We start from the raw sequence: 25,146 nt of genomic DNA on the forward strand, positions 1-25,146 counted from the left end.
GTCCTCTTTCACAGGTGCCGGTTATTGGTTGTCCTCTCTCCTAACGTTGTGACAGCATGAGGAAAGTGCAGCCCATAACCAGCAACAGTGTTTACATCATGATAAGCTTTGCCATTGGACACAACTGATCACGTGGTAAAGGAACGCTGTGATTGGCCCTTTACTGTGATCAGGCTCCACCCCTGAACACCTCCCCAGAGTAGTACAGTGTTACTATGGTAACACTGTATTGCTGTTGCCACAGTATACTGTATAAGAAAATGTAAACAAAGAAAAAAATGTAGTAAAGAAGAAAAAATGTAAACATTTAAAAAAAAAATTTTCTTTCAGGTAGTTATACTGTATAGCGCTGTCAATTTACGCATTGCTTTACATATGTATATTGCACATTCACATCAGTCCCTAACCCTCAAGGGGTGTACAATCTAAGGTCCCTAACTTACATTCATACATACACATACTAGGGACAATTTAGACAGGAGTCAATTAACCTACCAGCATGTCTTTGGAGTGTGGAGGGAAACCCACACAGGCACAGGGAGAACATGCAAACTCTAAGCAGGTTGTGCCATGGGTGGGATTTGAACCAACAACCCCAGTACTGCCAGCTAGAAGTGGTAACTATTTAGCCACTGTGGGGTTTTTTTTGGGTTTTTTTCCATGCTGTCACCAGTCAATGTCCCTGATCTCTGTCATACCAGAAAAAAAAATACTTTGAACTGTCAACTTTCCACATAGGGGTCATTTGGTTGTTATTTGTACTATCCTGGCATTTCTGGGCCTCAGTACATCAGGAGTGATCGATTTTCAGAGTTTGTGGACTATGTAACTCTTCTACAGACTGAACATTACACACAGATTTGGGTTATTTTCACCAAAGAAATATAGCAGAATACATTTTGGCCTAAATTCATGAAGAAATATTATTTATTTGCAAAATTTGATAACAGAAATGAAGAAAAACGTGTTTTTTTTTTCTTCAATTTTTTTTAATTTGGCTAAAAATAAAGTGCTGATTAACCACTTGCCCGTCAGAAGATTTATTCTCCCCCCCCCCCTCCCCTGACCAGGCCACTTTTTGCAATACGGTGCTGCGTTACTTTAACTGACAATTGCACGGTCATGCAACGCTGTACATAAATAAAATGTTTGCCCTTTTTTTTAGCACAAATAGAGATTTCTTTCGGTGGTATTTGATCACCTGTGCGTTTTTTATTGTTTGAGCTATAAACAAAAAACAATTTTAAAAAGACAACAATATTTTAGATTTTTTGCTATAAAACATATCCAGAAAAAAAATTAAATTTCTTCATAAATTTAGGCCAAAATAGTATTCTGCTCCATGTCTTTGCTATAAAAAAAATCCCAATACATGTAAATTGGTTTACGTAAAAGTTATAGCATTTACAAATAGAGGTATAAATAGTAGAATTTTTTTTTTATACTAGTAATGGCAGCGATCAGCGACTTATAGCGGGACTACGGCAAGAACTGACTAACTGCCACTGCCATCCGAATGACACTGATACAGTGATCAGTGCTAATTAAAAGCACTGACACTGTACTAATGGCACTGGGCAGGAAGGGGTTAACATCTGGGGCGATCAAAGGGTTAACTGTGTGCTGTTTAACATTATGTGCCGTGTGTGTTTTACTAGGGAGACATGCTGTGCAGAGAAATACACAGCAGCATGTGCTTGCTGGCAGGAGAGAGACCTGTATTGTTTACACACAGATCTCTCCCGTCAGCTTTACACGGCGATCGTCGGGTGGCGGCGGGGAATCTCCGGCCGGGACCCGGTGATTGACATCCCTAGCCGCCAATGGCAGTGCAGGTAGGGCGGCGTACGTGCTCCCTACCTGGAAATGCAAATCACATTATATATGTGATTTTGCGCAGACCTACCGCCCTGTAGCAGTAGTTCTGCTATAGGGTGGTGTGAAAGCAGTTAAATACCACCAAAATAAAGCTCCTAGTTGTGTGTAAAAATGATAAGAATTTCATACAGTACAGTGTTGCATGACCGCACAATTGTAATTCAAAGTGTGACAGCACTGAAAGCTGAAAATTGCCTGGGCAGGAAGGGGGTGAATGTGTTCGGTATTGACGTGGGTGAACTTAAAGTAGTTCTAATGGCTCAAGCTTTTTTACCTTCATGCACGACCTTCAAACGCAACCTGCATAGGTGTGAACCTGGACTATAAAAATGCTTGAATCAAGGGTTTCAGGTGTTCACATTGAAATCTTTGGGGACAAAAACACTCAATTCTGCCTGAAAACTAGTTCATGTACTTTTTAAAGTGAGAGGCGTTCAGCTACAAGCAACAGGATTCTCCAATGTGAACAAGGACTACTGAATACAATGAGTGTTTGCTTGCTGAGCATTTCTTGAGCTTTGAGATACAAGCTACAAAACCCTCAGGTGTGAATGGGGCTGATACATAGACCTCATGGATTGAACACTTTACACATTGTAAACAATTGATCCCTGATCTTCTTATCTGTCACTTTCTCTTGCAGTTCTCCTCGGTGTGTTGGTGGATGTGTCCAGTGGAATGATGAGTATTGAGGTGATCCCTCCGTATCCGGTCATCGGGAGATCTGTCACTCTGAGTGTTACTGGGATTACTGGGAGAATTTGGGATATTACTTGGTATAAAGGACCGACCACACGCAGAGAATATCTAATCCTTACATATTTCCCTGATGATAATCCAATAATTCCTGGACCTCTGTTCATCCATGATAGGATGACAGCTTTCCCCAATGGATCTCTACAGATCTCCAACCTAAATATCACTGATGAGGGAGATTACAGCGTGAGGATACAAGCAGATAGACAAAGTGATACCAATGTACACCTGAAAATCTATGGTGAGTAATCCATCAGAAGATTGTCAGATTTATCCAGAATGGACTCGTGTTTTCATGTAATAGTTTTGGGGGTTATAGCAGACATCGCCTTATTCCAGCATCAGCTCCATCCCTGCAGTTCAGGATCTTCGGTTTACAGCCAATCAGAGACTGCCGGCGCCACAGCCAGTCCAATGCCAAGTGATTTTTCTTTTTTTTTTTTTTTTTTTTTTAGGGCCAGTGCATGTGTTACTCAGCATTAAGGGTGAAATCCGAAAACATAAAAAAAAACACAGGGGTTCTAGCACCCCCCTATTTAACCTAAAGTACCTCTTCAGCTCCAGCAATGTAGCCGTACGTCACTGGAGTTTGAGCCATTATACCAGGATGACACTTGCAGCCACAGGCATCATCCCAGTACTATCTGTTAGAGCCAGCAGTCTGCTCTTTTGTAAAAGTGATCGTAGTGGTTAACTAGCCGCTCAATCGCTATTACAAGCAGCAGGAGGGGACGTCTCCCCCCCGCCGCCTTCCACTGTTCGCTCGGGCTCTCCCGTCCCTCCAGGAGACCCAAGCTATCAGCCGGTGCATTCACCAGCTGGCTGGACACCAGAACAAACAAGTCGACTTTGATCAGAATCTCCACTGTGGTAACCTGGAAGCAATGACCTGATGTCACTTCCAGTTTACCCGGATGTCAACAGTGCCATTTAAAAAAAAACTAAGAGCATGGAGCTTGGTGTTTTGAATGCTTTTAAGTGCAGATGAGGGATCTGGGGTCTTTTTAATAAGAAAAAAAAATTAAAGTGACTGTGTAAAAATAAAAACATTCAAATAAAATAAATATTTGAAGCATCGTTCCGTGCTTAAAGTACTGTAGTTTCATTCCCATCTTAAAACATGACATGTTACATATTTTTTTGACCCGGCCTAACATCATCTTTTATATTTTACCAAACAATTGAGTATTATATTGTGTTTTTGAGCATTAAAATTCCATAGAGGTGTATTTAAAAAAAAAAGTGTTTGAAACCTGCTGCGCAAATAAAATGTGACATAAACAACCATCATTTTATTCTCTAGTGTCTCTGCTGAAAAAATATGTAATGTTTGGGGTTTCTAGGTAATTTTCTAGCAAAAGAAAAAAAATAAAAAATTTTACAGGTAAAAAAGTGTCAGAATAGGCCTGGTCTTGGAGTAAGACCCCAATCACACTGAATGCGAATTGGCATGTGATTTTCATGCCATGCGACTTGCAAATCGCAGCTTATTGTCCACAATTAGAGCGGTCATAACGATACGATTTGGTCAGAACCGCACCGATTTCTAAAGTAGTACATGTAATACTTTTTGTGCAATTTGCATAGATATCTGTATCAGATGTCTTGATAATCGCACCTGAAATCGGCATGTCATCTGACTTTGAAATCGTGCAACTTCACTCTAAGTCGCCAAATTTCAAAGTAGGGTTTGATGTGACCGGGGGGTTAAGATCGCATGCTTGTTTTTCATGTTTATTTTGCACCAAGTGCAGTTTTATATATTTTGTTACAATTGTGTAGTTGAACCAGAAAGACCTTCCTGTAGTAGAACTGTTCCCATTTTTCTCCCCCTACAGACATGGTTGGTAAACCTACAATCACAGATTTACCCTCACTTGTGTCCCTGTTACCAATCCCCCCACCACCACCACCCTTCATGTCTGTTGAAACCACTGTCAGCAGGACAGGAATTGAAGACAAATCTCTCCAAGGCTTCATTCACACTTGTGCAACTTGCGACTTAGAACACATAAAATTGCATGACAAGTCGCAGCCCATGTATTTCACTGGAAGTCATTCAGATGTATGCAACTTAAAGTCACATTGGCTTTAAAAAGGTCCCTGCACTACTTTGATGCGACTTGAGTGCCATAGACTGCAAAAGTCACATCTTAATGTTATTAATGCGACAGTTGTGCACAGTCAAAGCTAAAGTCACATCCAAGTTGTACCCATCCAAAGCTGCATCAAAGTCACAATGGAAATCGCACAACTTTGGAGTCGCACAAGTGTGAATGGATCCTAAGGCCTCAGACCTGACCAAGTGACAAGCAGGCAGACCACTCCACTCCTAAACAAAGCTGAGCCTCAAACAACCCAAAAATGTTTTTGTAAACATAATGCTTTGTAGCCAAAGAATATCCAAAGCAAAAGGTTGGAGGAGTCCAGTAGGTCCACCCACTACAGGAGGGGGCGGAGACAAGACCAGTCACCCTGCACAAGGTGCAGTTTACTAAACAGGTGCAAAGTTAGGCAGCTTTTGCACTGAGGCTGCTGAACAGAATAAAATATAAAATCATAGAATAGAAAGTCATAGAAAAGAGTAGAATACAAGAGAATAGAATAAACTATAAAATGGTAAAATAGAATAGAATGAAGTAGAATAGAAAAAATAGAATATATTTTATTAGAATAGAATGAATATAGCCATCTTTCGGAATTAGAATTTCAGAAGTCGGCTATGTTCGTTCTATTTTTTTCTATTCTTTTGTATTTTTTATTCTGTTTTGTTCTATTCTTTATTCTATTCAATAAAGCAGCCTAAGTCATCCTCTTTTCCTTTTTTATACCTTACTGTACTCACTGCATTAAGTTTCTATTTTGAATTAGAATTCTTATCATTTTGAGTCGATTTGAAAATAACCAACATACAAAAATAATCCAAATATAGGAAAACAACTCCAAAAATGAAACATTGCAACATAACAAATTTGATGAAACATTACATTATTAACTTAACAAACAGATCCGGAACACAACAAAACAGATTTTACAGTTGTGCACATCTCTAGTGCACGTTTAAAACCTCCCCTCCCCATTGAATTACATTGAAAATGCATCAAAACTGCATCAAAATGCTTCCATCAAAAACCTGTCCACCCAGTAAAACTGGAAATTTGTCCTGTTTATTGTGATCACTGAGAGTGAAATCACAAGAAGCAAAATAACAGGGAGGGAAATCACAGGGAGGGAAATCACAGGGAGGGAAATCACAGGGAGTGAAATCAAAGGGAGTGAAATCACAGGGAGTGAAATCACAAGAAGCGAAATCACAGGGAGTGAAATCACTGAGAGCGCAATCACAGAGAATGAAAGAAAATCCAAAATTTCAAGTTGTCACCAGAATGGTGATAGAGAGGAAATCTTTCAAATATCTTGGTATCACTTAGTCAATTACTTTTTTTTTTTCTCTTTAGCCCTTTTATTTTGATGTTGAATTTTTTGTTGTGCAGATGGCTCAGAAAACTTGAAAGTAAAATCCACGTCACCTTCAAATCCTCTCACTATATTAGAATGTTCTGCTGATTCTGTCCCACCAGCCACCTACCATTGGAGACTAAATGGGACAGATATAAAACAACAGCAGAGCCAGCTTCAGGTAGCTCAGGAGGAGGCTGAGAGTGAGGCGACTTACACATGTGTGGCCAGGAACTCAGTGACACAGCTTACTGCCATGGACTCTGTATATGTGAATGTAACATTCGGTAGGTATAAGAATCATCTGCCATCAGAGCAGAATTCTATCACTAAGGCTCGGTTCACATTAGTGCGACTCCAAAGTCCAGTGCGACTTTTGTGTGCAAATTTTGATAATTTTGATGCAACTTTTACACTTTCTGGCACTCAAGTCACTTTATTTAAGGCTGAATCAATGAAAGTTCCTTCCAGGACTAGATTTACCATGGGACATTTGTGGACCAGCAGCTATTAGGGCAGCCTAGGGAATGAAGCAGCAGAAAACTGCTGCAAATTGAGTTTTTTTTTTTTAATGTCCTTGGACACTTCTGAAGATAGGTAGGTTTGTCTAGAGACCTAGCAGGAGAATGGAAGGGGTTACAAAGGCTGGTGTGAAAAATCAGAAGACTTCCTGCACCCCTGCTTAGTATTAACCACTTGAAGACCCGCTAACATACATATACAGTACATGACGGCTTTCAAGTGGTATACTGGGATGATGTCTGCAGCTTCAGGCATCATACAAGCATACATTTTTTTTTTGCAGACGACTGGCTTTTTTGTAAAAGCCATCTGAGCGGCTAATTAGCTGCTCCATTGCTTTTACAAGTGATGGGAGTGATCCCACTGAAGAACCTGGAACTGAAAACGGTGGTTCCGCCAGCTTACCATAGAGCCCATGGAGGACCGGAAGGTCTTCGATGAGCTCAATGATACACTAAACCAGTACCCAAGTACTATTGTCACTTCCGGCTTCCCTGGGTGTAAACAGCGCCATTTTAAAGCATTTGATCACACCGATCTTGGTGTGATCAGATGCTTTTAGGACAGTGGAGAGGTCTGGTGTCTAATAGACCTCAGATCTCTCCATAAAGAGTACCTGTCACTGCCTATTGCTTTAAAGAAACAGTGTAAAAAAAAAAATAATAATAGTATAAAAAATAATAATTTAAAGCACCCCCTTCCCCCATGCTCACTTGCAAAGACTAGCTCACGCATTGGTCCCGTACGCATACTTAAGCAGTGATCACACCACATATGTGAGGTATTGCCGCAAGCGTCAAAGCAAGAGCACTAATTCTAGCACCAGACCTCCCCTGTAACTCTAAAGTGGTAACCTGTAAGCCCTGGTTCACATCTGTGCAGGTGGTGCCGCTGTGGATCCGCATGAAAATCTGTGCAGCCGCACCACCCGTACAGAGGAATGCGGACCCGCGGGTGGGTGCCACTAGTTCTAATGGCACGCCGCCCACACTGGAAAACGCAACTGTACTGGGAACCGAGGTTCCCGTGAGGGCTACGTTTTTAGAGGAAGTGCAGAGACTTCTTCCCTGCGTGTGCAGGGGCATGGGAGTCCATTCAAATGAACGGGCTCTCGTGCCCGCACGACCGGGGGTAAAGGCTTTTAAAGAGCCGCCTATGGAGATTTTTAAATACTGTAGTTTGGCACCATTCCACAAGTGGATTATACAGTATATTGTAAATGTGTATTATATTGTATTTGTGTGCATAAAATTCATGAAAGTGTATTTTTTCCCACAAAATTTCACTAGAAAAACCACTGGGCAAATACTGTGTAACATAAAAAATAGCAAAACCCACCATTTCATTCTCTAGGGCCCTGCTAAAATATATATATACAGTTGTAAGAAAGAGTATGTGAACCCCTTGGGATTACGTGGAGTTTTGCATGAATTGGGCATAAAATGTGCTCTGAATGTCATCTAAGTCACAACAATAGAAGAACACAGTCTGCTGAACATAATACTACACAAACATTAGATGCTGCCATGGTTTAATTGCACATAACATGTAAACATTCACAGTGCAGGGAGGAAAAAGTATGTGAGGCCCTAGCTTAATGACTTCTCCCAGAGCTAATTGGAGCCAGGAGTGAGCCAACCTTGACTCCAATCAGTGTGATGATATTGGATGTGTTGCTGACAGCTGTCCTGCCCTTACAAAACACACACCTGTTTTGGGTTTACTGGTTTCAAGAAGCACTGTCTGATGTGAACCATGCCTCACAGAAAAGAACTCTAAGAAGACCTACGATCAAGAATTGTTGACTTGCATGAAGCTGGAAAGGGTTACAAAAGTATCTCCAAAAGCCTTGATGTTCATGTGTCCATGGTAAGACAGACTGTCTACGAATGGAGAAAGTTTAGCACTTTTGCTACTCTCCCTAGGCACGGTCGTCCTGTAAAAATGACTGCAAGAGCACAGCGCAAAATGCTGCATGAGGTAAAGAAGAATCCCAGAGTGTCAGCTAAAGACCTACAGAAATCTCTGGCACATGCTAACATTTTTGTTGACACATCTACAAAAAGGAAAACATTAAACAAGAATGGAGTACATGGGAGGACACCACGGAGGAAGCCATTGCTGTCCAAAAAGAATATTGCAGCATGTTTGAAGTTTGCAAAAGAGCACCTGGATGTTCCACAGCACTACTGGCAAAATATACTGTGGACAGATGAAACCAAGATTGAGTTGTTTGGGAAGAACACACAACACTATGTGTGGAGAAAAAAAGGCCCAGCACACCAACATCAAAACCTCATCCCCACTGTAAAACATGGCGGAGGGAGCATCATGGTTTGGGGCTGCTTTGCTGCCTCAGGGCCTGGATGGATTGTTGTCATTGATGGGAAAATGAATTCCAGAGTTTATCAAGACATTTTGCAGGAAAACGTACGACCATCTGTCCGCCAACTGAAGCTCCGCAGAGGATGGGTGATGCAACAGGACAATGACCCAAAGCATACAAGTAATTCAACAAAACAATAGCTGCAACAGCACAGAATACGCCTTCTGGAGTGGCCCAGTCAGAGTCCTGACCTCAACCCGATTGAAATGCTGTGGCATGACCTTAAGAGAGCAATTCACACCAGACATCCCAAGAATATTGCTACACTGCAACAGTTTTGTGAAGAGGAGTGGTCCAAAATTACTCCAGATCGTTTGGCAGGTTTGATCTGCAACTACAGGAAACGTTTGGTTGAGGTTATTGCTGCCAAAGGAGGGTCAACCAGTTATTAAGTCCAAAGGTTCACATACTTTTTCCTCCCTGCACTGTGAATGTTTACATGTTATGTGCAGTTAAACCATGGCAACATCTAATGTTTGTGTAGTATTATGTTCAGCAGACTGTGTTCTTCTATTGTTGTGACTTAGATGATGTTCAGAGCACATTTTATGCCCAATTCATGCAAAACTCCATGTAATCCCAAGGGGTTCACATACTTTTTCTGTATATAATGTTTTTTCTTGTGAAAATACTGATTTTTTTTTTAAATGTAAAAAAAAAAGAATCAGAAAAGGCTGGGTCTTATGTTGTAAACTTTTTCCACTCTTTTTAAAACGAAATAAAAAATATATATACAACTGATAGGCAACTAGTAGTGCTCCAAGATGTCCAAGTCCCCATATTTTCCTTGGTGCATCATTTGCTAATGATGTTATCGCAACCATGTTTTAGCAGCTGGCAGATGTCATGAGTATGACATTTTAGCTAAAGAAATAGTATTATAAAAAACAAATCTGTCAAACAATTTTGTTTGTTAACCTGACACACATTTGTGTTATTTCAGTAAAGTAGCTTAGTTTCTTTGAATCATATTAATCACTTCCTGTCCGGCCCATATACATAAACGGCCAGACGGGAGTAGTGCAGGATTTTTAAATGATAAATTCTCTAAAAAATGTTACAGTTATATTTTTTTTTATATATACTTAGAGATGAGCGAAGAATTGAAAAATTCGATTCGGCTGATTCGGCGAATTCCAGTATGAAATTCGATTCGATGCGAATTTCTCCGCTACGAAGATGACTTATAAAAAGGGTTTCTAGGCTTCAGAGAGCCTTTAAATTAGTGCAGAACACTGTACCTTTAATTTAAATGCCCTTGGAGATGAGGAAGGAGAAGGAGAAGGAGAAGGAGAAGGATGAGAAGAAGCAGAAGGATAAGAAGAAGGAGAAGGAGAAGGATGAGAAGAAGGAGAAGGATGAGAAGAAGGAGAAGGAGAAGGATGAGAAGAAGGAGAAGGATGAGAAGAAGGAGAAGGATGAGAAGAAGGAGAAGGAGAAGGATGAGAAGATGGAGAAGGAGAAGGATGAGAAGAAGGAGAAGGATGAGAAGAAGGAGAAGGAGAAGGATGAGAAGAAGGAGAAGGAGAAGGATGAGGAGAAGGAGAAGGATGAGAAGAAGGAGAAGGATGAGAAGAAGGAGAAGGAGAAGGATGAGAAGAAGGAGAAGGAGAAGGATGAGAAGAAGGAGAAGGAGAAGGATGAGAAGAAGGAGAAGGAGAAGGATAAGAAGAAGGAGAAGGAGAAGGATGAGAAGATGGAGAAGGAGAAGGATGAGAAGAAGGAGAAGGAGAAGGATGAGAAGATGGAGAAGGAGAAGGATGAGAAGAAGGAGAAGGATGAGAAGAAGGAGAAGGAGAAGGATGAGAAGAAGGAGAAGGAGAAGGATGAGGAGAAGAAGAAGGATGAGAAGAAGGAGAAGGATGAGAAGAAGGAGAAGGAGAAGGATGAGAAGAAGGAGAAGGATGAGAAGAAGGAGAAGGAGAAGGATGAGAAGAAGGAGAAGGAGAAGGATGAGAAGAAGGAGAAGGAGAAGGATGAGAAGAAGGAGAAGGAGAAGGATGAGAAGAAGGAGAAGGATGAGAAGATGGAGAAGGAGAAGGATGAGAAGAAGGAGAAGGAGAAGGATGAGAAGAAGGAGAAGGAGAAGGATGAGAAGAAGGAGAAGGAGAAGGATGAGGAGAAGAAGAAGGATGAGAAGAAGGAGAAGGATGAGAAGAAGGAGAAGAAGAAGGATGAGAAGAAGGAGAAGGATGAGAAGAAGGAGAAGGAGAAGGATGAGAAGAAGGAGAAGGAGAAGGATGAGAAGAAGGAGAATGAGAAGGATGAGAAGAAGGAGAAGGATGAGAAGAAGGAGAAGGAGAAGGATGAGAAGAAGGAGAAGGAGAAGGATGAGGAGAAGGAGAAGGATGAGAAGAAGAAGGATGAGAAGAAGGAGAAGGATGAGAAGAAGGAGAAGGAGAAGGATGAGAAGAAGGAGAAGGATGAGAAGAAGGAGAAGGAGAAGGATGAGAAGAAGGAGAAGGATGAGAAGAAGGAGAAGGAGAAGGATGAGAAGAAGGAGAAGGATGAGAAGAAGGAGAAGGAGAAGGATGAGAAGAAGGAGAAGGAGAAGGATGAGAAGAAGGAGAAGGAGAAGGATGAGAAGAAGGATGAGGAGAAGGAGAAGGAGAAGGAGAAGGATGAGAAGAAGGAGAAGGAGAAGGATGAGAAGAAGGAGAAGGATGAGAAGAAGGAGAAGGATGAGAAGAAGGAGAAGGATGAGAAGAAGGAGAAGGAGAAGGAGAAGGATGAGAAGAAGGAGAAGGATGAGAAGAAGGAGAAGGAGAAGGTTGAGAAGATGGAGAAGGAGAAGGATGAGAAGATGGAGAAGGAGAAGGATGAGAAGAAGGAGAAGGATGAGAAGAAGGAGAAGGAGAAGGATGAGAAGAAGGAGAAGGATGAGAAGAAGGAGAAGGATGAGAAGAAGGAGAAGGATGAGAAGAAGGAGAAGGAGAAGGATGAGAAGAAGGAGAAGGATGAGAAGAAGGAGAAGGATGAGAAGAAGGAGAAGGAGAAGAATGAGAAGGAGAAGGATGAAAAGAAGGAGAAGGATGAGAAGAAGGAGAAGGAGAAGGAGAAGCAGAAGGAGAAGGATGAGAAGAAGGAAAAGGAGAAGGATGAGAAGATGGAGAAGGAGAAGGATGAGAAGAAGGAGAAGGAGAAGGATGAGAAGAAGGAGAAGGATGAGAAGAAGGAGAAGGAGAAGGATGAGAAGAAGGAGAAGGAGAAGGATGAGAAGAAGGAGAAGGATGAGAAGAAGGATGAGAAGAAGGAGAAGGATGAGAAGAAGGAGAAGGATGAGAAGAAGGAGAAGGATGAGAAGAAGGATGAGAAGAAGGATGAGAAGAAGGAGAAGGATGAGAAGAAGGACAGTTCTGTGACAGTTTCTGTATTTCTGACAGTTCTGGGACATTCACTCCATACAGCGGTTTCAACCGCTGTATGGAGGGAATGTCATAGAACTGTCAGAAATAGACTATTTCTAACAGTTCTGGGACATTCCTTCCATACAGCGGTTGAAACATTGTATCTATTTGTTTCCATAAATGGATTTATGGAAACAAATAGATACAATGTTTCAACCGCTGTATGGAAGGAATGTCCCAGAACTGTCATAAATAGTCTATTTCTGACAGTTCTATGACATTCCCTCCATACAGCGGTTGAAACCGCTGTATGGAGTGAATGTCCCAGAACTGTCAGAAATACAGAAACTGTCACAGAACTGTCCTTCTCATCCTTCTCCTTCTTCTCATCCTTCTTCTCATCCTTCTTCTCATCCTTCTCATCCTACAATGTTTCAACCGCTGTATGGAGTGAATGTCCCATAACTGTCAGAAATAGACTATTTCTGACAGTTCTGGGACATTCACTCCATACAGCGGTTTCAACCGCTGTATGGAGGGAATGTCATAGAACTGTCAGAAATAGACTATTTATGACAGTTCTGGGACATTCCTTCCATACAGCGGTTGAAACATTGTATCTATTTGTTTCCATAAATGGATCCATTTATGGAAACAAATAGATACAATGTTTCAACCGCTGTATGGAAGGAATGTCCCAGAACTGTCATAAATAGTCTATTTCTGACAGTTCTGGGACATTCACTCCATACAGCGGTTTCAACCGCTGTATGGAGGGAATGTCCCAGAACTGTCAGAAATAGTCTATTTCTGACAGTTCTGGGACATTCACTCCATACAGCGGTTTCAACCGCTGTATGGAGGGAATGTCATAGAACTGTCAGAAATAGACTATTTATGACAGTTCTGGGACATTCCTTCCATACAGCGGTTGAAACATTGTATCTATTTGTTTCCATAAATGGATCCATTTATGGAAACAAATACTGTAGATACAATGTTTCAACCGCTGTATGGAAGGACAGTCCCAGAACTGTCATCAATAGTCTATTTCTGACAGTTCTATGACATTCCCTCTATACAGCGGTTGAAACCGCTGTATGGAGTGAATGTCCCAGAACTGTCATAAATAGTCTATTTCTGACAGTTCTGGGACAATCACTCCATACAGCGGTTTCAACCGCTGTATGGAGGGAATGTCATAGAACTGTCAGAAATAGACTATTAATGACAGTTCTGGGACATTCCTTCCATACAGCGGTTGAAACATTGTATCTATTAGTTTCCATTTAGGATACAGATGTTTCAACCGCTGTACATGTGAAGAAGCTGTCAGAGAACTGTCAGAAATAGAGGAACTCTGCACATACACTTTTTGCCGTTTTGGAATTATTCTTCTTTTCATCCTACTTCTTCTTCTTCTTCTTCTTCTTCTTCATCCTCATCCTCATCCTCTTCTTCTGAGGATGAGGATGAAGAAGAAGAAGAAGTAGGATGAAAATAAGAATAATTCCAAGCCGACAAAAAGTGTATGTGCAGAGTTCCTCTATTTCTGACAGTTCTCTCACAGCTTCTTCACATGTACAGCGGTTGAAACATCTGTATCCTAAATGGAAACTAATAGATACAATGTTTCAACCGCTAAACATGTGTTCCTTCTGTCAGAGAACTGTCAGAAATAGCGGAGCTCACTGCAGGGACACTTTTGCCGGCTGATCGGGAAATGTTCGATTCGCGCACCCGAAATAGGCAAAATTTTTCCTGAATATATTTTTTTCCAAAATATTTCCTGAAATTCGACTCGAATTCCGGTTTGCCTGGTTCGATTCGCTCATCTCTATATATATTATTATTTATGTTTTTTAACATACTGTCACCCTAGCAGAACTGTGTCACCATAGCTACACTGTACTACTTGTGGGGGGAGATGAGGATTATTTTTTTTTTTTACATTGCTTTTACACCCATAAAGGCTGTAAAAACAATTTCTCCTTCTCTCTGGCTGCATTCTTGCAGCCATTGAGACCTACTGTGAGAGCTGTGATTGGTCACAGCTTGTCACGTGGTACAAGGCTGTCGTGAATAGCCTTGTACCATGTGACTTCTGTGATCATTCACAGATTTCACACGTAGTAAGCAATGATGTCAGCAAGTGACATCTTGTTTACTACTCTTCATGTGATCACTGATTGGCCAATCAGTGATCACATGAATTGGGACCTCACACAGTGGTCCCATACAGAGATCGGTGTTCCGCTGTGTCCTCCAGACACAGCGGGCACCAGATTGCGGAGCTGTGCACTCCCAGGCAGTGAATGCAGGTGATGTTTAGAAACGTAAACTCGCTTTGGCACTGCTCCCGTCCGGCCGTTTATGTACATGGGCTGGACAGGAAGTGGTTAAACATGTGCAATAAACAATCCTATTCTCTACAATACTCATATTCAGAAATAAAAATTAAACATAATTCAATGAAGTGTCCTTTGTGCTTCAATAAAGTCTCTCTGTGCATATAAAGTGTCCAAATGCTTTCAGTTATTCACAGTATAATACACAATGCCTTCAAACTTATTAAAGTGCTCATGCTCAATCAGTGCCATCGTGTTCCCAAAATCCTCCACCATAAACACAAAACACTCACCAGATTTATATGACTACCTATCACAGGTGAGTCATACAGCGCTTGGTACCATGGATCACCACCATCAGCCTTCTTCTGGGGCCAGCTGCTCTCTTTCCTTTTAAGGCCCCATGTACACGAGACACTTCTGAACGATGGAAACTGACTGCTGGAAAATGTAGGTAAAAACTAAACGTTTGTTTAGCCGCGTTTGCATAACGTGTTTATGCGCGTTAATGCTTTTTTGTGTTTAGAAGCATTTTTTAAAGATAAGCACAGGAGAACCTCCCAAATGCCCAATACCCAAAAGTGGTAAATTATTAACTATTTCAGACTGTTTCAGAGAAATACAGAGAGTAGAAACAGAGACAGCAGTATGTGTTGACATTAGCTTAGGGGTAAGTTGCTCATTAACATTTCTTTTGTTTGCAAGGGTGGGAAAGGTGTCTGGTGGAGGGAGTCATTAAGGCCACCTGGCAAGGGGTCTTCATGAGGAATTTTAGGTGTGAATGGGCATTAACATATCTTTTGTTTCCAAGGGTGGGAGATCTGAGGTGTGAATTGGTGATTACAATGTGTGACAAGCTTGGTAGGAACATCCTGTGCTCAGTGTTTTGTCCATCTGAGTACCTTGAAAACGCTTTGCATGCATTTTTCATGATCAAAAAAGGCTCTGGACAGCATTGGGAACTGATAGGGTTAAAAAAAATTTTCAAACACAAACGCTTATAAATGCGATTTGCCGTGTTTACAAGCATTTTGCATTTGAAACGCTGATAAAATCGACTGCTGAACGCAAGTTTGGTGCGTTCAAAAAAAATGGCTGCAAACTCAAATGCCTGTAAACGACTATAAACGAAGATGTGTACATGGACACATAGGAAAACATTAGGGAGAGTTCAGGGGCTGCTGAAAAAAACGCTGAACAGCTCCTGAACATCAGTTTATCAGCTGCAGTGTACATGAACCCTAAATGTCTCACACAACATGTAGGGAGAGATGGAGGAGACTACCATAGTGTGAAATCTTTAAAACCTTTTATTTATTAAAAACCATTTCCACAATGCCCACTCACATTGTTAGGTGCATACCTTGCATCCAGGTTAACCCCCCTGGCGGTATTCCCGAGTGTAGCTCGGGGTAAAGTTTCAGCACCACAAGCGGTAACCTCGAGCTACACTCGGGAATACACTGCAGCGTTGCTCCGGGATCCCTTCTGCACTCACCTTGTCCTGCGCTCCCGCGATGTCCCCCCTGCAGCGTCCCCGGCCATGTTCTCCAGCCCATGCCGGCATCTCTCCTCTGTTCCCTGCGACGTCGGGACGTACGGGGGACGAAACGGGCAGGAAATTTGAAAATTGTAAAAGTGACATTCACTAATACACTAAAATCACATAGTATAACATTCCTGTATCAAACCATTACACATACATTTTGTCCCGAGTGCTTTGTCCTGTGCCCTGCCTGTATTTTTACTGTTCTTTCTGCCTGGAAACTGAGAAATGTCCATGGCGTCCAAAAAGCGTCCCTTTAGGTCAAAAGCGGTTTTAGAGGTGCCGGCTCTCTTTGTGCATATAGTATTTAAGTGGCTTCAGCAACCTAGGCCAAAGCACCGATAGAACATCCATAGAGGATTATTGAGGAGGTTGTAGCACTGCATTGTTTACTCAGAGATAGTTGTCACCCTATAACAAGACGTGTCCAAACAAAAACCTTCATGGCAGAATCACCAGGTATTATTTTAATGAAAGCTGCATTGTTAAAAGTTATTTTCGAATGAATATAAAAATGTTGGCGTTTATGTGAGATTTTAATAATTGGGTTTACATATACTCAAGGCTTTTTTTCCCCTCAAATAGGTGCAGGAACTTCCTTTTTTTGAATCACCCCCTTGTCTCCACCCCTTACCCACCTCCAAGCTCTTCTCTCCTTTGCTTTTACCCACCTCCCTTTTATAGAATACAGAACCAAGTATCATTTTGTGGTGCTAAGCAATCTTTATGGAATTTGTTAATGATATCAAGAAAAGCAGCAAAATAGATCCTCTTCAGCCAGCAACATACACTTCAGCAATAATAGATACCACCACAATAGACCCACCCGGTAACAATAGATCTCCCATAACAATAGAACCCACAGGGACAATAGATGTCCCCACAACAATAGAACCCCCAGGAAAAATAGATGTCCCCACAACAATAGAACCCCCAGGAACAATAGATGTCCCCACCACAATAGACCCACCCGGTAACAATAGATCTCCCACAACAATAGAACCCCCAGGGACAATAGATGTCCCCACAACAATAGATCCACCAGGGACAATAGATGTCCCCACAACAATAGACCCACCAGCAACAATAGACTTCACAACAAAATACCACCTCAGCACCAGTACATTCACCCCAGCAACCAAAGACTCTGCAGCAACAACAGATCTCCCAGCAGCCAGCATCAATAGTCTTTTCCCTCAACAGTAGATCCCTCCTAGAAACAACTAACCCCCCAACAACATAAGACCCCCATCAGCAACATTAGATAGCACTCTGGAAGCAGTGGTGTATTTAGGTTTTGTGGTGCCTTAGGCAACAGAAAAATTGTCTGCCCCAACGGACACCAACCAACACCACCTCCTGCGGAGAGATCCTGACACTGACCAACAACACCCCTGCCCCTCACTCAGGAGAGCCTTCCACTACTCCTCCCCCACAATAGAGAGAACGACACTCATCTTCAAAGCTCAAGACATCTCTGGGATGGGAGTCAGGCTCTACATACACCATCAAGCAGCCCACAGCCTCTCTTGGAGCCCACCTGGTTCGCACAGGGGCGGACTGACGACTCATGGGGCACCCGGGCAATAGGGGACCATGGGGCCCCTGTGTCCTTGCCCAAACTCAAAAAAGCCTATGAAAAATGTACCAGGGGCATCTCATGGGGCCCCCTACTGACCCCGGGCCCTCGGGCAGTGCCCGAGTTTCCAAATGGTCAGTCCGCCCCTTTCATCCTTTCTTCTGGGGGGAGGTGCTGCCCCCATGAAAAATGCTGCCCTAGGCAAGTGCCTTGTTTGCCTTGTGGTATATACACCCCTGTCCAGAAGGACAGTATGATAGACCCCCCCACACACAAAAATAGATTCCTTCCAGTGAAAAGATATCCCCAAGCAGCCAATACCCTCAAGCATTCCTTGTCATTACATGCATTCAGTGCTGGAGGTACCAGAACTGTGTTCCAGCTGAAGACAATCCCTACATATACTTGGTGTACATTTTTTCCTATCACTTGCACAATAAACAGGTAGTGTTCTGACAGTGTATGATTACTGAAGTATAAAATCATCCTGGGATTGTTGTCTGATCTCAGTATACATTCCCACCTGGCTCTGCAGTTTCCTCCATGCTGAAGTCTACATTACATAAAAATACATTAGTTTGGTCTTAGTATTGTGTAGCCACTTTGGCTTTTATTTTATAACCAGTTTTCAAGTATGTAACCTGAACCCATTGTATAACTGCATGACTGTATGCTTTTTATGTGTTTATTCCATCAGGGCTCCCAGAAGATCCAGGACATGACAACAACGCCGTCACCAATGCAAAAGTTGGAGAGCCTCTAACCCTGACAGTGACCCTGGAACCTGGACTGCCAGCGATGTTCAGTTGGAGTCACACTGCTACCCAAAGAAAGGAATTCTCAGTAACCAGCAACAATTTTAGTTCCAGCCTCCGGATCTCAAGCGTAACTGCGGATGATGCTGGAACATATGAATGCAAAGCCCAGAATATTATTGGAACTCAGAGCTTTCTCTTCAAAGTCAAAGTGGAACAAAGTGAGTCTATTATAAAATCTATATCTAAGAAACATAACGTTTTAAGATCTTCATATGAAAACTTTGTTAAAGAAGGACTTGAAATGAATAGCTTCGCAACACATAGTGGTATGTAGGATGCCATACGCTGAGGAAACACGTTAAAATCAGCCATTACCACAAGCATATGTGTGAAGATTTTTTTTTTTCTCATTTAACTACTTTAATGCTGGGCACTTTCATCCCCTTCCTGTATAGGCCAATTTTCAGATCTCAGTGCTGACGCATTTGAATGAAAATTGCGTGGTCATGCAACACTGTACCCATATGACATTTTTATCATTTTTGAGACAGATAGTTTTCTGTTGGTGGTATTTAACAGCTTCCGCACAGCCCTATAGCAGAACTACTGATACTGGGCAGCAGGTCTGCGCAAAATCACGTATATGTGATTTTGTATTTCCGGGTAGGGGGCACCCTATAACTTTCACATAAACCAATTCATTTACACGTATTGGAAATTTTTTTTAGCAAAGACATGGAGCAGAATAGATTTTGGCCTAAATTTATGACAAAATGTGATTTTTTTAAAAAATTTTCACTGGTTATGTTTTATAGCAAAAAGTCACAAATATAGTTTTTTTTTTCAAAATTGTTGGTTTTTTTTTCGTTTATAGTGTAAAAAAATAAAGAGTGCAGAGGTGATCAAATGCCACAGAAAGAAATAAATTTAATGTGGGTGCAGCGTTGCATGACCGCGCAATTGTTAGTTAAAGTAACGCAGCACCGTATCGCAAAACATGGCCTGGTCAGGGGAGGGAACGGAAATTCTGTAAAAAAATGTTTTCTTAGTTTTTCTTATAAAATTTGCAAATAAGTAATTTTTCTTCTTAACTGAGGTGCTCTGATGGGCACTGATAGGCTGCACTGAAGTGCACTGAAGGGCACTGATAGGGTGCACTGAAGGGCACTGATGGGCACTGATAGGCAGCTGATGGGCATTGATATGTTGCACTGACTCACACTGATGGGGCTGCACTGATTATCAGTGTAAACCGTGTTCTTGATGGTGTCAATAGGAGGAATAGTGCTCCATCTTTGGTGTTAGTAGGAGGTATGGAGATCTACAATGATGTTATTGGGAGAAAATGCTCCCATCAATAATGTTAATGGGTAGAATCGTGCCCTATCAATGGTGTTAGTGGGAGGAATTGTGGGATCAGTAGGAAGAATTGTGCCCCATCGTTGGGAACAGTAGGAAGAATTGTGCCCCATCGTTGGGATCAGTAGGAAGAATTGTACCCCTTCGTTGGGGTAAGTAGGAAGAATTGTGCCCCATCGTTGGGGTCAGTAGGAAGAATTGTGCCCCATCGTTGGGGTCAGTAGGAAGAATTGTGCCCCATCGTTGGGGTCAATGAAAGGAATGGGCCAGTTAAAAAAACAAATCTAAGGGCTACAGTTTGGGGACTGCTGCATTTGTAAAATTCAGTTCCACATGTATTAATGGTTAGGTTGGCTGGTTAGGGTGATGTAAACCATCAGCAAATATTTTCACCAGAAAAGGGAGGAAAAGTATTTATGGAGAAAATACATTTTACTGATATATATATATAACAAACATTAATGCAAAAAATATGCACTTTATAAAAAGTGAACTATATAATAAATTTAAAGGCACCAAGCTTATAATTAGTAAACTGTATACATGTGAAGAAGCCCTCCATAAAGTGAAAATACCACTTTCAATATTTATGTAAAAAAAAAGCAAAGAAAAAGCACTAACACAACAAAACATCCATGAAAAAGCCCAAATATAAATGTATACAAACTATACATAACAGTCCTTACAACAAGTGAAGAAATCGTCTATAGTTGACCGATGTTCATCTAGTAGTGTATTAATTCACTCCACCACCAAAAATGCACACTCACTGCCAATCCGGTGACCTCTAACTCAATAAAGGCCAATAAACGCTGTGGGGTTAACCAAATACACCCCCAAATCGATCACATCATTGATAGGTAGATCTCCTGAGACATCATCATATCCTCATGCAATCGCTCCAGGAACACCAGAACATTAGACCACCAGAGAAATATGTGAGATTGCTAAAATTGACATATCTTATTTTTTTTGTTTTTCCTCCTACAGATGGCTTGAGCGGTGGAGCAATAGCTGGTATTGTAATTGGCGTTCTGGCTGGTGTCGCTTTAATTGGAATTGTTGTGTTCTTCATTGTGAAGAAAAGTGAGTTTTTTCCTTTCTCTGCTCTGCTTAAAGTGGAATTCCAGGAAAAAGCTAACTAATCTTAACCACTTGACCTCCTGAGGATTTACCCCCCTTAATGACCAGGCCTCTTTTTGCTAATCGGCGCTGCACTAATTCAACTGATAATTGCGCGGTCATGCAATGCTGCACCCAAACGAAATTTACGTCCTTTTTTTTCACACAAATAGAGCTTTCTTTTGGTGTAATTTGATCACCTGTGCGCTTTTTATTTTTCACGCTATAAACCAAAAAAGGCCAAAAATTTTGAAGAAAAACAATATTTTTTATTTTCAGCTATAAAAAATATATAGTAAACTCAAAGTTGGTTATAAATTTAGGCCAAAATGTATTCTGCTCCATGTTTTTGGTAAAAAAAATCCCAATAAGTGTATATTGATTGCTTTGTGTGAAGTTATAGCGTCTACAAACTATGGTATAAATACTGCAATTTATGCCATTTTTCTGCTATACAGCGCTGCGATAGTTTAACGGACAATTGCGCGGTCATGCAATATGGTACATAAATAAAATTTACATCCTTTTTTTCCCCACAAATTGAGCTTTCTTTCGCTGGTATTTGATCGTCTGTGCGGTTTTTATTTTTTGCGCTATAAATAAAAGTCTGACAATTTTGAGGAAAAAAAAACAATATTTTGGACTTTTTGCTATAAAACATGTCCAGTAAAATAAAATGCAAAAATCAAATTTAGTCATAAATTTCTGCCAAAATGCATTCTGCGACATGTCTTTGCTAAAAAAAAAACCAATACGTGTAAATTAATTGGTTTACGTGAAAGTTATAGCGTTCACAAATGGCGGGAAAGATACTGGGATTTTTAGGGTTTTTTTTATACTAATAATGGCGGCGATCAGCAAATTATGGCGGCAATCAGGGACTTATGGCGGGACTGCGGGACTGCGGGACTGCGGCAGACATTTTGACATTGGGGGGTACTGACTTGGGGTCACTGACATCCCCAAAAACACTAATAGAGTGATCAGTGCAAAAAAAAAAACTGACACTGTACTAATGGCAATGGGGAGGAAGGGGTTAACTTTATTTTGCAGGGAAGGGTTATAGGAGTGAGGGGAGTGTTTTACTAGGGGGCGGGGGTGTGTACTGCGCGGGTCAAGGCTGATCGAAAAAGAGAAACTGTTCTTTCTCGATCAGCTCATCCTCGAGCTGACAGGGAAGTGACAGACAGCACAGCTACTGCAGCCGTGCTCTCTGTCACTGTTTGCCGCTGATCGCCGGGACATAGCCACTAAGGAGCGGCTGTGACCCGGCGACTCACATCTGCGGCGGTGATCCGCGGGACAAATAGGGCAGCGGCGCGCCTCGCGCGCGCCCCTTATTTGTTTACAAAACACACGTTTTAAAACGTGGTTTTGCCTGTGAGTGCCGCCCTGCCGCCGTATATGTACAGTGGCTGGCGGCATGCGGTTAAAAACATTTTCTCCCCCTATTCTAACCTGTAAAAGAAAACAGCGGCTGCTGCAGAGGAGAAGAGAGAGCACTCAACAACGGCTGGCAGAGCCAGAGTGGTGACATCACCCATAATCTTACTATGGCCCATCAACTGCCAATGCTCCCTCCTTTCCCTGAAGTCGCCGCTGGATGACACAGTGGGCCGAATCACATGACTGAAAATAGGTTACACAGGTTAGTTGATATAGGTGTTAGGAGGGGTAGAGAACATTTTTAAAATGAGCTCTATCCTGGAATTCTACTTTAATGTGTGTAATATATGTACAGTCTGTTGTGAACCTGCTGTGTGTATGTTAACATCTGTACCTTTTCCAGCCAGAAAAGCCTCTTCAATGCTCCTTCTCTGTGATTTAATTTCACTATTCTGCTGACTTTCCCTGACTTCATGAATAAGCTCCACCTATTGCTATTCCCCTGTCCACTGAGAGTGCCCCTACTAACCACTGAAGCAGTTTTATTGGACAGTCAAATGGAAGATGATAGGGCAGTGAATCTATATCAGAAAGAAGAAGCTTTTCTGACTTACAATGGTAATAGCAGGCATCTCAGAGTCTTAGCTAGGATCTTTTAAAGTTTAAAATGGAGTTCCTGCCCACTGTGTTTGGCTGTTTATCTGCTCCTTCCAACCTTTGTGCCGTCTGCATACTTGTTACTAATTTAGTTTCATTCTACTAGTTCTCTAAGTCCTTAGATCACTGCCTTGGTTGCCTTGAGGATGATTGGACTCTGATGCTCCCCTACCATAGTTGAATTTGAGCTTAAGTGATTCAACCTTCAAGAGATTTGAACATACTGTGGGGAAAATAATTTATTGATCCCCTTCAGATTTTGTAAGTTTACTTACAAGGAAATGAAGGGTCTATAATTTTTATCATAGGTGTATTTTAAATGATAGAGACATAATATCAACCGAAAATCCAGAAAAAACACATGATACAAATGTTATAAACTGAGTTGCAGTTCAGTGAGTAAAATAAGTATTTGATCCCCAAGAAAAACATGACTTACTATTTGATGGAGAAACTCTTGCTGGCAAGCACAGAGGTAAGATGATTTTTGTAGTTGGTTACCAGGTTTGCATGCATCTTAGGAGGGATTTTGGTCCTTTTTTTTTTTTTTTTACAGATCTTCTCTAAATCCTTAAGGTTTCTCAGTTGTTGCTTGGCAACTCGAAGTTTCAGCTCCCTCCATAAATTTTCTATGGCATTAAGGTCTGGAGACTGGCTAGGCCACTCCATCACCTGAATGTGCTCCTTCTTGAGCCACTCCTTTGCTGCCTTGGCGGTTTGTTTTGGGTCATCGTCATGCTGGAAGACCCATCCATGGCCCATCTTCAGTGTTCCGGCTGGGGGAAGAAGGTTCTCATCCAATATTTTATAATACATGGTCCCATCCACTGGCCCCTCAATGCAGCAAAGCTGGCCTGTATGTTTAGCAGAGAAATAGAAACCAAAGCATAATGTTTCCACCTCTGTGTTTGACTGTAGTGATGGTGTTCTTAGAGTCATAGTCAGCATTGTTCTTCCTCCAAATATGGTGAATCGAGTTATTGCCAAAGAGCTCAATTTGGTTTCATCTGACCACAGAATTTCTCCCAATCCTTCACTGAATCATTTAGATGTTTATTGGCAAACTTCAGATGGGCCTCTACATGTGCCCATTTGGTGACTGTGGATCCAACTGCTTTGAGACCATTCACAAATTCCTCCTTTGTTGTTCTGGGCTGATCCCTCACTTTTCTAATGGTCACCCTTACCCCATGAGGCGAATTCTTGTATGAAGCTCCAGACCGAGGGTGATTGATAATTATTTTGTATCTCTTCCATTTGTAAATAATCCTTCTCACCAAGCTTCTTGCGGATGGTCTTGTAGCCCATTCCAGCCTTTGTGCAGGTCTACAATGTTTTTAGGGTGGAACATGTAACATGTTCCCAAAGCTGCAACTGTGCCCCTCCCTCTGACAAATAGTAAGGGGAAAAATTTCCCCATACTATCTGTCCGATTTGAAAACAGTGCAGTTGAGTTCTGTGAATGAGTGCCTACAAGTCACAGCAACCTTAGTGGCTGTCGGCTTGTAGTTTTTAATTAACCACCACAGTGCTGTGGAGCGCAGTGGTAGTTCAATGAAGCTTCCTGTCAGAATATCTGCTTGCTCGTACATCCCGTACATCCCGTACATCTTGTACATCCTATACAGCAAGCAGATATTTTGACAGGTCTGCAGGAGACCTGCATGGCATTAGCGATCTACTGATGGATGGTGCAATGCTTTCCAGGCTCTTGCAGACAAAAATAATAAATGCACATTTTTTTACCTGCAAAAAAATGTGCATTAATTATTTTTGTCAAAAAGGTGAACTTATCCTTTAAGGATTTAGAGAAGATCTGTAAAGAAGAGTGGACCAAAATCCCTCCTGAGATGTGTGCAAATCTGGTAACCAACTACAAGAAACGTCTTACCTCTGTGCTTGCCAACAAGGGTTTCTCCACAAAGTTCTAAGTCATGTTTTGCTTGGGGATCATATACTTATTTTACTCACTGAGCTACAACTCAATTAATAATATTTGTATCGTGTTTTTTTCTGGAATTTTGGTTGATATTATGTCTCTTT

At 41.5% G+C, this 25,146-nt stretch overlaps 1 protein-coding gene across 1 annotated transcript in view; it reads left to right on the top strand.

The window, feature by feature from the left end:
• Positions 1-25,146, top strand: part of LOC149443903 (cell adhesion molecule CEACAM5-like) — a 96,285-nt gene that overhangs the window by 48,422 nt on the left and 22,717 nt on the right. The window contains exons 11-13 of the mRNA XM_089655235.1: positions 2,522-2,875; positions 18,519-18,797; positions 20,929-21,024. Coding sequence (XP_089511361.1) covers positions 2,522-2,875; positions 18,519-18,797; positions 20,929-21,024 — 729 coding nt within the window. The remainder of the gene's footprint in view (positions 1-2,521; positions 2,876-18,518; positions 18,798-20,928; positions 21,025-25,146) is intronic.

The sequence above is a fragment of the Staurois parvus genome, unplaced genomic scaffold, assembly GCF_062004578.1.
Source record: "Staurois parvus isolate SC_StPar_1 unplaced genomic scaffold, SC_StPar_1.0 ptg000827l, whole genome shotgun sequence".
NCBI lineage: Eukaryota > Metazoa > Chordata > Amphibia > Anura > Ranidae > Staurois > Staurois parvus.